This window comes from Eublepharis macularius, chromosome 2, assembly GCF_028583425.1.
Source record: "Eublepharis macularius isolate TG4126 chromosome 2, MPM_Emac_v1.0, whole genome shotgun sequence".
In the NCBI taxonomy this organism is placed as follows: Eukaryota; Metazoa; Chordata; class Lepidosauria; order Squamata; family Eublepharidae; genus Eublepharis; species Eublepharis macularius.
This window is the reverse complement of record NC_072791.1, coordinates 192977571-192991943: the sequence shown is the minus strand read 5'-3', so window position 1 is coordinate 192991943 and position 14373 is coordinate 192977571. Positions and strand designations below refer to the sequence as shown.

Below are 14373 nucleotides of genomic sequence, written 5' to 3'. Positions count from 1 at the left end.
CTTAGGCATTTCTCTGTTTGGCTCTTAGCCAGAGACAGCTCCATTTCGAGCTTACATTTCACTCATGCCCTAAAACAAGGAAAGCAAACAGGAAGTGTTGTGAATGGCAGCTAATGTTTCACCAGGGCATCTTTCAAGAGACAGTATAATACTCACTACAAATTGGTTGACTTTTAAGGGGAACAATATCCATGTACAGGAACAGGAAATCAGATGGAAGCATATTAGATGGCGGCAGAAAAACCAGAAACAAAATACCTCACGAAGTTAAAGATGAGTCAAATAAATAGCAAATGGAGTATGTATTTCTACTCAAAACCCATAAAATTTTTTCTACCCCTTGGCTCCAGATAAACTCTGCCATTTGAAAACAATGGAGATACATAATTGAAAAAAATTGAGATATATACCAAGGTGCGCAAATCAGTATAGTGTGTGTGTGGGGGGGGTAGTAATCTATAAGGGGAAAGAATCCTTTAAAAGGCATAGACAAAAGTATCCTAAATTGCTTTGTAATTCCCATTGATTCCAATATACTGTGTTTAGAATTGGCATCCGTGGCTTATACCAAATCAAGGACAGCCATGATGCACAACAGAAGGGGAACAAAAATTTGCTGCTATTTCATAGTAACCAGAGGATGAAGGCCTCAGGATATTTGATATGGCATGGGGAGCGTACTGAAAGGGTTTATCTCGAGTCGAGTGGCATGCCTATATGTTATATACAATAAACCAGTTGCTCCCGCTATGGCATCCTTCTCAAGCATCCTTAGAATGTGGCATTATTGATACTGAAGTCATACTACATGGAGATTGAACGGTGGCTCTTGTTTATGCCATAGAATTGCACAGACAACAAAATGAAGGTGGCAGTTTCATTGTTCTGCTTACTGAAGCCCATCTCTCTTGTTTGGGGTTTTCTAAAAGCCTCTGCTTAGGGAACCAAGAAAGCGGGTTATACAATTTAGAGTCCCCTTCAGCGAACCACCGCTAGCTTTAAGTCAGATGAAAAGCTAAAGTACTAATAGAAAACCTTTCAGCCCAAGTACATTATTTAAAGAACACACATCCATTATTCAAGCACACTTAATGAAATTCTGCCCAGTGTTATGCAACATCAATTTGCTGTCACCGTATACAACGAATAGGTTTTGAAGCCCATGCAAATAAAACAAATCCACGCTAGGTTGGACAACTGAATGCAACACAGGAACCACATTTGCAATTGAACACTCCCTTAATGGAACAGGCTCTAGCACACACATGGAGCTCCCATATCCACAAAAACTTCCCCATCAATTTCACTGGAGCTTTGCATACACAAGGAGATGAATTAGTATTTGAAGTGAGTACGAGTGGAAATTATGGGCAGCATAGGCACATGAGCTCATAGTGCTATTGGATTTGGTGTGAAGTCCAGCTAGGTTCTCTGTCAGTTGGTACTGTTGATTATGAAATGGAAAGTTGCCAGTTTTCACGCCTGACAGACACATTCCTGGGAATAGGGGGTCATATCCAAGGGGTTATTTGCTTTGATGGCTGAAAGGAACCAACTTTCAGTGTACAATGGAATGCCATTTGCTGGGGTCCCTGTTGCTTTCCTGTTCCCCAGGGGCATCTATGTGGAATGGAATGATGGACTGGATGGATCCTCAGTTTTGATCTGAGCAAACAAGGCTCTTCTTAAGTTATTTTATGGACTGGGATCATAGTGTTTAGGCAAGGGAAAGTCCATGTTTTAACTGGCTTGAAGAGGAATTTGGTTTGCCATTTTTTTTTTTGCTTCTGTCATCTGTTTCGGAATTCCATGTGGTCCACATTTGCTTGATTAGCACCAGGGCTTTTTTTCAGCTGGAACGCGGTGGAACGGAGTTCTGGAACCTCTTGAAAATGGTCACATGGCTGGTGTCCCCGCCCCCTGATCTCCAGACAGAGGGGAGGTTAGACAGCGGTGTGGAGGGCAGTCTAAACTCCCCTCTGTCTGGAGATCAGGGGGCGGGGCCACCAGCCATGTGACCATTTTCTCCGAGGGCAACCCACTGAGTTCCACCACCTCTTTTCCCAGAAAAAAAGCTCTGATTAGCACAGTCAAATTTCTCAGGCATCCGTTATTTTACAGTGTTACTGTGTACTCACAGTTTACTTTCACAGGCAGAGAGTTGTTATTATTTGTACACCACAATATTAAAGAAGCGTAATGGCCTGGTAGCCATCATTGTAATTAAGGATATCAAAACCAGCTCAGCTCATATGCTGCTTTCTGGTCATGAGCAAGGAGCCAACCCTTCAGTGGGCTCTTCTGCTGCTTAGAAGGGCCCAAAGTGGTTCATTGGGCCACTCCTCACATGTGGCATGAAGTCCTTTCCTGTACAGACCCGCCTGCACCACTTTGGTAGCCCCCTACGCTTACCCTCCCCCACTCATCTCCCACACCTCCCCCTCCCATGCCAGCTGCTCAGATACTGCCCCCCTTGAATGTCATGTTAATTAAATAGCCATGTTCTTGCAAATAGTTGCTTGAAATTAAGAATGCCACAGATTTTACAATCACCGTCGAAAAAATTCAGTGCTTTTAAACATAATTTAAAATGAGTAGCCCAGCTATTCAATCTGGAAATTTTTTTTAAAAAAAGTTATGAAACCCATGCATAGGCGATTCTGTGTTTCATAGAAAATCTTCAAATTCATTGGCTGTGACCTGAATAATTAAATGTGGAAAATCCATTATCAGGATTCTTGAAATTGTTTGTTTGTTTTTAGTTCAGATAGCTGAAGAACTGAGTCAGGGAAGTGGTTCTAGGGAAAGGGTGTGTGATGACTTCCCTCATCATTTTCCCAGTCATTGCCTTCCTGTAAAACAAATACGATGCTTGGATGTGTTCCTATGCTGATCAAATAGCTGCCTCAGTGGGAACATGGTGCAGAGGGAAAGGGTTAAAAATCCTTCACTGATTCTACTTCCCCATCGTAATTCATTATTGCACCTCCAACTGCTTTGTGCTTTAAAAAACATAGGCGATCCTAATTACGGATTGTCCACACAACAGCTAGTTTGACCCTACTATCCCATTGTTAGGTAAACTAGGGGTACAATCCAGACCCACAGATAAGTGAGTGACAGTGGAAACATGAGTTCAAGTCTCAAAGCTCTCTTCAGACAGGGTAAGGGAAAAGAATGTGCGCTGTTGGCCTTCGTAATGAGCAGGGAGAAAGCCCTATCTGGTTCGGCCGGGCCTTATAGGCCAGAGAAGCACATCCCCTGGCATTCACGCTGAACAGCAGCACAGGGCACCACTTTGCTCCATGTCCAACCCAGGGATTGAAGTGAACTCCTGAGATGCTGGCAGCATTGCTGGGGCTCCAGTAGCTTCTCCTGTGTCTGGTGCAGTGCAAATCTCTCCCTCCTTCCACTTTACTTTGCTGATATGCCAACATCTTTGCAGGAACACATTGGGGGGGGGGTGGCACTCAAGACTACCCCTGCTCCAAGCCTAGACTTGAATACTGCCGCCTGTAGCCCCAGACTTATTCTAGCATCCATTTAGCTATTTCCCAAGCAACTTACAATGTGTTCCCATCCCAGCAGAACATAGTTCTTAGGTCAAGTCATGTTAGCATCACTTCTGCAAGTTTCAAAATGGGATAATTGTGAATGTCCTCACACAATTGCTTTGAACCTAGTTGCTGAAGATGAATGAGATAAGGATTGTGGCTTAAAGGTATGATACTCTCCCACACCCAAGCTGGGCAACTAAAAATATCAAAGTGATCTCCCCTCCCTACCTTTCCCCCTGTCCTCCCCTATTCCTATATGAGAAAACCAATAAAAGGCTATTTTTAAAAAAATTAAAATATCAAAGTGGTCTTGTTGGCCTCCATTACATGACTCTGTCCTGCTCATAGCCCTCCCACACACAATCAAGAGAGTCCAAGTATGGAAACTGTGCATTAAGTACTATTGGAATCTGTGGCTTGGATCCACTGGAAATTTCTGCTAATGCAAGGGACTTGTACATGTGGGGTGACACTTCTTTGGCTCCCCCATCTTGCTGCAACCTAAAATGTGCACTGGATACACAGCTGCCAAAGGACAGGGGACCCCAACAGCCACACGAGGGAGGAATCAGTGGCCTGCCATGATGGGGAGGAGTTGGTGGTCCTCTTCTGGATCCAGTCCCCACTCTTGAATATTTGTTGAAGAGATACGATAGAGCATAATTCAGAATTAATTTGTGTGTAGAAATCACACATGTCCTTCAATTTTCAAGAGAGGATGAGATGGCCTGATTAATCTGTGCAGCTTGTTCCACACAGTTAATGCTAACCATAAAATGTTTTTTCCCCCTCTTAACTTGTTTTTTAAAAATGACTGCTTTCTGTAAATTTAGTTTACTTGTATTTCAGATGGTAACAACCTTTCAAGAGGCTCTTCTTCAGGTAATTCTCCCCATTGAAATTCTATTTGCTCCCCTTCTGCTTCTTTTATTTCAATGTCTAGACCAGCTTTCTGTTTCCAAACTGTTACTGATTCATTGGATCTGAAAACTCTGCCTATTGTATTTGCTTCATGCCACCAGAACAGGTGACATTCCAAGCCCTAGATTGCCATATAGGTCTTTTGGGGCTGAGTTCAGCTTGGTAGATCATAAATTGTGTCAGCCTAGAACTTGTTCATCTCCCTGTCCGTCCACCGCCCCAGTTACTTAGAGCATCAGTTTGAATTTAACTTTGTTATGTAGATTTGCATGTGTGCCACTTCCCAAAGTCATCCTGTGAGAACCAAATATTACACTGTATTGAAAGAGATATGAAATTCAAGCCAATACAGATTTTTTTCCCCTCATGTCAGAAAGGAAGATGCAGAGGTTTTGCTGGATTAAATATCAGAGGTTACGTTTATTTAAAATGACCAGATAAGAATGATTAACAGAGCAGTCCTAACCAGAGTGACTCCAGTCTAAGCCTACTGAAATCAACAGGCTTAGACTGGAGTAACTCTGCTCAGGATTGCACCATAAGTTTATTTTCTTTTATTTGGATATTTATACCCCACTTTTCTCTCCATTGGGGACTCAAAGTATCTTTATTTATTTTATTTTATCATATTTATATCCTGCCCTCCCCCTGAACAGGCTCAGGGCAACTCACAACCATAAAAAAATAATACAATTTTTAAAACAATACAACTGCAAAATTAAAAGTCACAAAAAGCCATCTCTGTTTTAAAGCCAGTACACTCCCCTAGTCATGCAGCCTGCCATGTTGTTGTTTTTGACACCTAATGATGATGCCATCTTGCTGGTAAATTGAAATGATACCACTTCAGCCTGGCACACCATGTTGGATATAAAATAACATCTTGCTGCTCAACGCTTTATTTCAACAAGAAGTTTGTTTAGTCTTCTTTTTGAGAGCTTCAGTTTCTCCTTATCAAGCCAAAAGCATCAGATTAATGATAGGTTCGAGCCCTGAGAGAAATGAGTTGCTCAGAATAAAGCACGGGGTACTTCAGGAAATACAGTGCAGTCAGAACATGGGCTTGGAGTCAGAGTAACGTTTCCATCGGTAAAAAGGCTTCTGCCCCCAGAAAGTGATTATTGCACGCCCTGTGGAGAACTCCCTGCGTCCACAGAAACATTAGTCTGGATCCAAGCCATTGTTGCTCATCTCTTGCATGTGTGCAAGGGATGTTGATGTGTGCAAACAGAGAGGAATGAAAGCATGATCATTTTAGAAATGTATATACGGCCTTCTGAACTGAGTCTATCCCCTTTCCATCCCTACAGAGCAGGTGTGAGTTCTGGGGCCACCCAACCCACCTCACATTTAATCAGACCCTCATTGCTACTTGGACTCAAGAATTGCACTGTTCCACTGAGACTACAGGAAATGAGGCAACTGGGGAAAAATAAGTGAGGTGCTTTAGAAATCACAAGTCAGCGCATCAATGCCTCTTCGTCTTATGCTTGTACAAGCCAACCGCTAATGCTGGATTAGGGGTTGTATTGTTGTCAAGAAGGTTGCGGGGGTTGCTCCTGGTGCTGTAGAGAAATAGTCCTCCGCATACAGATTTGGACTTGAATCTACCTGAATGTTTCCACAAACAATTATTTTGCCCACAGAGCACAGCTTTCTGACCTCCTCTCTCCCATTGCAACTCATAAAACCCCCTGAAATCCCCCCCCCATTCAAAATGGACCTGCATTTGCGGGGAGGGGAAACATTTTGAACTGCAGGAGGAGGAGGAGGTGAGAAAGTGGGTAGAAATGATTCCGTTCATGGCAATTCTCCAGTGGATCCAAGCCTTAGATATGTTGTTGAGTTGAGATGTGTGCAAATGTATGTGGCTCTTCATTTATCCAGCTTTATAGAAGAAGGCAGAGAGAAACACAATTTGCAGAATTTCTCGTTCCCCTTCCATAGATTAACACATGCTCTAGAATCATCATCTGCTATAACTTTAAATTTATTTATTTATTTATGCATACCTTCCCCACTTTTCTCCACATTGGGACTCAAAGCAGTTTACACCATCCACCTCACCTCCACCCACAATAACCTGTGAGGTAAGTTAGGCTGAGAGTGTGTGACTTACCCAAGGTCATTCGGTAAGTTTTCATGGCAGAGTGGGAATTCAAACAAGGGGGTCTCTCAAACCCTAGATTGGCACTCTAACCACTATACCATATTGACTCTATTGCTGTCTTTATAAACCTACTACTATCTTCTCCCAATTTTTAAGCTTGAAGAGAATTGCTTTACTGCCTTGGTTCTATTTCTATCAGAAAACAAAGCCTGAGTTTTCTCTTTTGTCCCCCAAATGATTAACTTTAAGCTCGACAGGAGTTCTCCATTACCCTATTTCTGATTACCTGTACTTTGGGAGAATTCTGTGGTACAAAATATGTACCTGCCAGAAACCTCAGCAGCAAGAGGCTGACCTTGTGTATAGGAGGTGATTTTGGCCAGATGTATCGGATGCTGGAGACAACTGCTTTATTGAGTGGATCCATATTTCAGGCTTATCAGACAAGTATCAGCTCTGCTCATTGTTTTCATAAGCATTCTCTGCAGTACTGTGTAGTGGAAAACTACTGTTGAACTAGTTGAAAGGATGCCTCACTCTTTTTTGCTTCTTTTATTTGTCAAACATTGACATTTTTTCTGCAAGTCTATCATTGCCGGAACTGCTGTGCACACCCAGCTGGGGAACAGGTATTAGCCACAGAGTCATTTTTTAGAAGTTTCCCATTCTGCTGGTTGGGAGGAATACTAATCCCTGCTAGGGGTTTAAAGATGTCTGTTCTTCTCTGTAGATCTTTTCAGGTTCAGTGATCCAGAGCTTGAAAGTCTGAAGCCTATCCTTCCTTCAAATAGCAGTGTATGTCTATGGCAATAACATCCCAAGCACTGAAGACAATGGACTTAGAAGGGAGTCACGGCTTCGGATGGTACAATGGGTTATCAGGGTTAAGTTATCAGGTGATATCTAAACACTCTGGCCGTTACCACACAGCTTACCTTGTTCTGGAAAACAGCGAAATCTCACATGAAATCGTATGAGAAGACGCTGTTATCGCACGAGAAGATGCGATAGCAGTGTCTTCTCGCAAGATTTCACACGAGATTTCGCTGTTTTCTGCAATAAGGTAAGCCGTGTGGAAACGGCCTCTCAGTGCATCAAGAGGGCCCAGCAGTGCCCGCGATCTGTTCTTCCTGTTCAAAGTGTGCACTATCATTATAGCCTGCCCCGTTCGCCATATAATAACTTGGGGGTGGGTGGGGCTCTGAGAGCAGGGCTGGCAGTGGCCAGCAGGCAGATCAGGTGGCAATTGATGGATTTCCCAAATCAAACTGGAAATTAAGGACATGTATTGCTCTTGTTTTTCTGGGCCTAGGCTCATTCCCACACTCTGTATTTGAACCCCACCCCAAATCTCAAAAGCGGTCTCTCACTGTTGGTAGCCAAATCAGTAGGCTTGAACATTGGCACTAAGGAATTCCACATTCCTTTGTAAATATTGCTTTGAGCCACAACACAGTAGAAAGTTTTCTGGTGTGCCGTCAACTTAAGCAGTCATCCTGCATCCATATCTGGAAAGAGGTAGAAAAGTCAGTGATGGAAGACAAGGACAAACACTTTCTGTGAATGGAGATGCCTACGAAAACGTTATCATACTGTACACAAAATACATCTCACAAAAAGGCCGTGAGAAAGTAATCAATAGACACAAACCAGCCCTTATATATTATGTTATCCTGCTTTATAAGCTAGGGTTACAATCCTATACAGTCCCTGAGGAGGAATGTTCATTGAAACTAGTTAGATTTCCTTCCAAATAAAAGTGGATGGAACATAGTAATGAAAATTAAATACAAGGGATAAGATCAGGCTGTATTTGAAAATGTCTGTACAACTCACTTCGATTGGGAAAAGGCTCACTGCACTTCCAGAAATAAAAGGAATGGTTTTTTAAAAAAAGAAAAAGGAATAAGAAAACTCGTCCATTTTAAACTAAAATCTAAACATTGGCGCATCTTAATGGATCAATCAGTTATTTTATGTACAGCAGATAATTGGAATGTATAACATTGAGAGAATTCCCCCCCCCCCACACACACACACATTTTAAAAAAGAATGACAAAGATAGTCATCTGGAAATTCTGTTTCCTGCCTGGAAGTATTTGCAGTGGCCAACATTCTATCTGTGTATTTTTTCCAGATGAACTACAGTTCGACAGCTAAATCAGCAATGTAGCCTAACATGGTCGTATTAACCTACTGAAGCAGAAAAGACCATATGCACCACCATGAATTTACTAAAATAGAACAGCGGTGAAGGGAGGGAGGTTACCTCCCTTTTCTATTTGCAGGAATGCTAGGGAATCCTATGAATGATCCTGCTTTATGAATGCGCAGCACAATTGATGAACAAAGAACTTTAGTAATTGTTTAAGCTTTGGTGTCACTAGCTCACACAATGGATTTATGCATTTGGTTTAGAACTCAATTTCATATGGACTACAAAAAAAAATTGAATGCACTTTACTCTCTTTTTTTCTGTAGCAGATTTTCAACGAAATCCTAAGCCAGTCTAAGCCCATTGAAATTAATGGGCTTAAACTGGAGTAACTCTGCGTAGGATTTCATTGTTAGTCAAGCATACATATGATGCAAGACAAACACTTTCTCAATTCACTCAAGATGCAGGTTGTTGAATCTGTTGGTGCAGGTTGCAAACTGACACTTGTAACCATTGTCTGTATCTCCTTATGGAGCCTGTGTAAACGTGTATACACTGTCATCCCTAATCAGTCACTGTGGCAACACTGGAGATAAGTCTACCCAGCCATATCAAATATTAAAGGATGACGTTCTCCAGTTAAGACCTTCTGGACAGTCCCTGGTTTGTGTATCTTGCCAGAAGTGCGATAGGTGGCCAGAAAGGAAAACCCTAAGTCATTTCTCAGTATTTTAGAGTCTCTTTTCATGAGACATCTTACATGGGGATTCTCAAGTGTAGGGAGATGCAATTCTAGCCCAGAAGCATAGTTTAAAAAGACAGAGCCATAGGGTAGTATTCTTTTTTTCTTTACTTTACTTTTTTCTTTTATTTCTTTGCCCTTTTTACTGGGCTTTTAATCTTGCTAATAAAATCATTTCTCTCTCAAAAAAAAAGACAGAGCTGGCAGAGATCTCTCCTCAGAGGGTTTGTTAATTTCATCTTTGCCTCCCTGAAGACTCTGATGTGCCTCAGTGTTAAAGCATCTGCTTTGCAGGCAGAAGGTTCTAGATCCAGTCCCCAGTATCTCCAGTAAAAACAATCAGGGAGTAGACATGAGACCCTGGATGGCTGCTGTCTGTCAGAGTAGACAATACTGAGTCTGGCTTAGCTGAATGCAGCTTTATTTGTTCATGTGCATGAAGGAGGAAACTGGACTGTAACAACTGCATGTGCAAAGTCAGGTCTCCTATCTAATATAGAGTCACTTTTTTAATAACTCTCTGGACATATGGCTTTGAAGCAAAGGCCACACTGTCTGGAACAGTGAAGAAAGAAGTCTAGAGGTATGACTGAAAAGGTCATATTTAATAAGGAGGAAATCTACTTTTTAAATTTGGATTTATTGCTAGCTGTTTCTCATTTTAATTTATCTTCAACACCAAGATTTATCTCTTGATATCATGATTCATCAAAAAAGAGTATAATGAAGTTGTTTCGAAATGTTATGCCTTCTACAAAGAGAAAGAGAATTGCTGTTTAACAGAAAAAGTAAATGGGTGACAGCGACGGTATTTCTCACATTAATGGAAAATACATAAATATCATCTACCTCCCATGAGGTGCGTCCCAAGGTGCTTCTTTTCACACAAGGTTATATCTGCAAATTCCACAGATATCCCACTCAAGCTGCAGGCCCACACACTTGATCCCAGGCGGAGAGCAACCAACTGAGAGCTGTCTATGGGTCCTACTGCATCCAGCTGCTTGGAATGCACTTCTAGCAGAGCTCTAGAGTGGATCAGCAGGATGATGCAAGCCTACATCTCAGCTCACCTTTCTTCTGGCCAAGGATTTAATTGTCCCTTCTCTTGATCATATGACCATCTATTTCTTATTTATTAAAAGCTATATCCCACACTTTCAACCCTAATGGGTTCATGGGGCAGCTCACAATGGCCGTTTCCACACACGTTAAATAATCCACTTTCAATACGCTTTAGTGCACATTTGTAACTGATTTTCCATGTGTGGAACAAAAAATCCACTTCTAAAGGATAACTAAAGTGCATTGAAAGTGCATTATTCAATGTGTGTGGAAACAGCCAATCACAAAACATTACACAATGAAAAAAAAACATCCTCTCTCTCAGTTAAAAGTTTGCACGAAAAGGAATGTTCTAGCCTGGCTCTTAAAACTAATAAGCACCAGGGGAACTTCCACTGGGAGGGACTTTCACAAGCAGGGTGCTACCATGGGAATAGTCCTTTCTTCCTTTTGCCTTACAAGTATCCGAGAATGAGCTGTTCACAGTCCCTGCAAACAACACAGTTTGCTATGCTCAGCTCACACTGGTTCTCTGCCTGTATCCCCAGAAGACAAGGATGACTTGAGTCAGGCATGTATCACCAAAGGTTAATATTAGTCAATACAGTTCCCAGAAAAAAAGAAATGCTAAGGTTGAGGTTAGTGTGGGAAAATGCTCTCTTATCTGAAACTCTGATGTGTTGAGATTAAAGATGGGCACGAACTGAAATACAAACCAAAGTTCGTGATGAACCAGGCCGGCTCGTGGTTCACGAACCGGCGGTTTGTCAGAACCCATTTCTGATGAATCACCACGAACATAGGCTGGTTGGTTTGGTTTTTTTGGTTCATCACTGCAGACAGCCTGGTGCCGATCAGTCAGTTTATTGGCAACAGGGGATGGACTTCCGGCAGACCTTCTGCTGACCTGGAAGTGACGATTTGCTGACCTGGATGTGACGTTCTCATGAACCAAATGAACCGGTTCACAAACCGGGGCAGATTTGTGAAAGTTTGTGGTTCATGAAATGCGATGAACCACGAACCATATGGTTCATTTTTTTCCAGTTCGTACCCATCTCTAGATGAGATGCTTTCTGCATATTCAGTGCAGAACAATACATTCTGAGCTTTCTTCTGTTCTCACAGCATATTCTCCAAGATAAAGCACTGAAGAATCCGAACACAAAATATGTGTGCAGCATTCTTGCAATGCCAGGTTGTCTTATGTTTTTTAAAGGCATTTGTGTACTTGCAGGCTAGTATTAATGTTCAGCTCCAGGTGAGCCTGGAGTGCTGTGCATACAGATGGTGGTGCTCTGTTCCATTCCTCACCCTGAACATTGGCCTTTGAGCTCATTCCCAAGAACATGAGCTATAATCTGGTGGTGGAAAGGGCAGCTGAATCATAGCTGACTTATGGCAACCCCTGCTGGGGTTTTCAAGGCAAGAAACTAACAGAGGTGATTTGCCAATGCCTGCCTCTGCATAGCAACCCTGGTCTTCTTTGGAGATCTCCCATCCAATTACTAACCAAGGCTGACCCTGCTTAGCTTCCAAGATCTGACAAGATCGGGCTTGCCTGGGCTATCCAGGTCAGGGCGAAGTATAATGTAACCCCACACAAAACTGGGATTTAAACATACAGTTACAAATGTGGCACACTGACTCTAAAGACATCTACATAGAAGTGAATCTCAATTCAAAGTGGACACGGCTTGTTCAGTTCTCTTCATTATCAGGGGATGTTCTGCATGCTTATCCTCCTCACAGTGCATTTAAAACTGCCCTGGCTTGTGAGAGGCATGATATACATTGCAAAGACACCCCATGTCTTTGGTGTAGTGGTTAAGAGCGTCAGAACTCTAATCTGGAGAACCGGGTTTGATTCCCCAGGTTTGATTCCCCACTCCTCCGCTTGAAGCCAGCTGGGTGACCTTGAGTCAGTCACAGCTCTTTCAGAGCTCTCTCAGCCTCACCTACCTCACAGAATGATTGTTGTTGTGGAGATAATAACAACATACTTTGTAAACTACTCTGAGATGGAGCTAAGTTGTCCTGAAGAGCAGTATATAAATCAAATGCCGTTGTTGTTGTTGTTGTTGTTATGTGCAGCAGACCAGGTTTTTAATTGTTTAGAAAATCTAATTCATTATTGCTTTCCTTTTCTAAGAGCTACACATGTGCTTCCAATTAAGTTTTTCCTAATTAAGTAAAAAAAATTAGTTAACGCACACACATTATTAATTTAAGAAAACAGATAGCTAGCAATCATGTAATTTTCTTCAGGGGTGCATTGCTTTACTTAACTGCAAGGCCATTAGCCATATATTAAATAAACTATTTATGGTTAATTTTATTCACAGTGAGAAACATACGAGAAAACAAAATCTGCCCCCCCTCCAAATCTAGAAAAGGATATTCTTCTTAATCTTTTCTTTCTTTTTTAAAAACTTAGGCAAACTTTTTGGGTTCAAGATTCCTGGGCTGAGTCTTTTATCATACCGAAAGCAGTCCTTGCCGCAGGAAGATCCCGATGCTGTGATAGTGGATTCTTCCAAGCGCAGCAATGACTCCATGGCTATGAAGCACTTTAAGTCTCCTACAAAGGAAAGCTGCAGCCCCTCAGAAGCAGACGATACCAAGGCTCTGATCCAGCCAAGCACGTGTTCTCCTCTGGTGAATATATCGGGACCTCTTGATCATTCATCACCAAAACGGCAATGGGACCGACTGTACCCGGACATGCTTCATTCAAGCACTGCGCTTACCCACGCTCCATCAAAGGAAAGCATCTGCAGTATAAGGAGAGCATCTTCAGTACACAATATAGAAGGATTTAATATCCAGCCCAAGAATGTGTTTCGGGACCGGCATGCTAGTGAAGGTACCATTGAAAATCAGTATTTGTGCATTATGAGGACAAAGCTCAGTTACTGTTAATTGTGATTTACGTGATGGTCCAGTCCAGATCCACAAGATCAGAATACTTGAAATTCATCTGCTTAGCTGGCTCAAGCTAGAATGTTTCCTAAAGTTAATTTGACATGCTAAATAACTCACAAGACCATAACACCAAAGGAAACAGAAAACATCAGTTTTGCAATATTATTATTCCAGAGATTAGTGGAAATATATAAGAAATTAAATCAGTTAGGTAATGCCTCTACCAGACGGTAGGGGTTGTGGAGGCCTGCTGTGACCTATGGAGCAGAGGGGTTAGGGTTAGGGGCAAGTAATTTCTGCCAACAGAAGGGATTTCCATCAGCAGAGCAGGGTTTGCTTACTTCTCCCCTCCAACTACAGCCCAAAATGCTGTTTGGAAGGGAGGACAAGGAACCCAGAAACAGCACGTCAGCAAGAAGGAGAAAACAGCAACAATCACCCCCCCCCCCCTTTTCTTAGCAGAAATTTTCCACTGGATCCAAGACTGGGGCTAGAAAGACTTAAGGATAAATAAGTGGGTACTTGAAAGGCTAACTTGTAAGATGTGGCACCGCCTTCCCTATCTGTCCACTCCCCTTTCTTTTATCACAGTTTATTCTGATAGCTTGCAGCGAGCTGGGTAAATCGGTATTCATTTCCACCTGTATTGGACATATTGTGGTATACCTGGAGGGTTTTTTTGCTAGTAAGATGTCATATTAAAAAAGCTGCTTCCACGAGACCTACTGATTGCTTTTTAAAGTCTTAAATTCAAAAACTGATTGGTAGAAGGATTGGTTGTGGCGGCAAGCCCTGGTTGATGCCAGAAAATGGTCAAAAGACATCTGATGTAGCTACATTTCTTGAAGCTATGCAGATCCAAGACTGGACAGAACTTGGATAGGAGAGTTTCTA

The 14373-nt window shown here is 42.1% G+C and overlaps 1 protein-coding gene across 1 annotated transcript in view; it reads left to right on the top strand.

Moving 5' to 3' along the window:
- The window catches only part of KCNH7 (potassium voltage-gated channel subfamily H member 7), a 413623-nt gene that overhangs the window by 264761 nt on the left and 134489 nt on the right, over positions 1-14373 (top strand). Inside the window, exon 4 of the mRNA XM_054971836.1 lies at positions 12992-13420. Within this exon, the coding sequence (XP_054827811.1) occupies positions 12992-13420 (429 nt within the window). The remainder of the gene's footprint in view (positions 1-12991; positions 13421-14373) is intronic.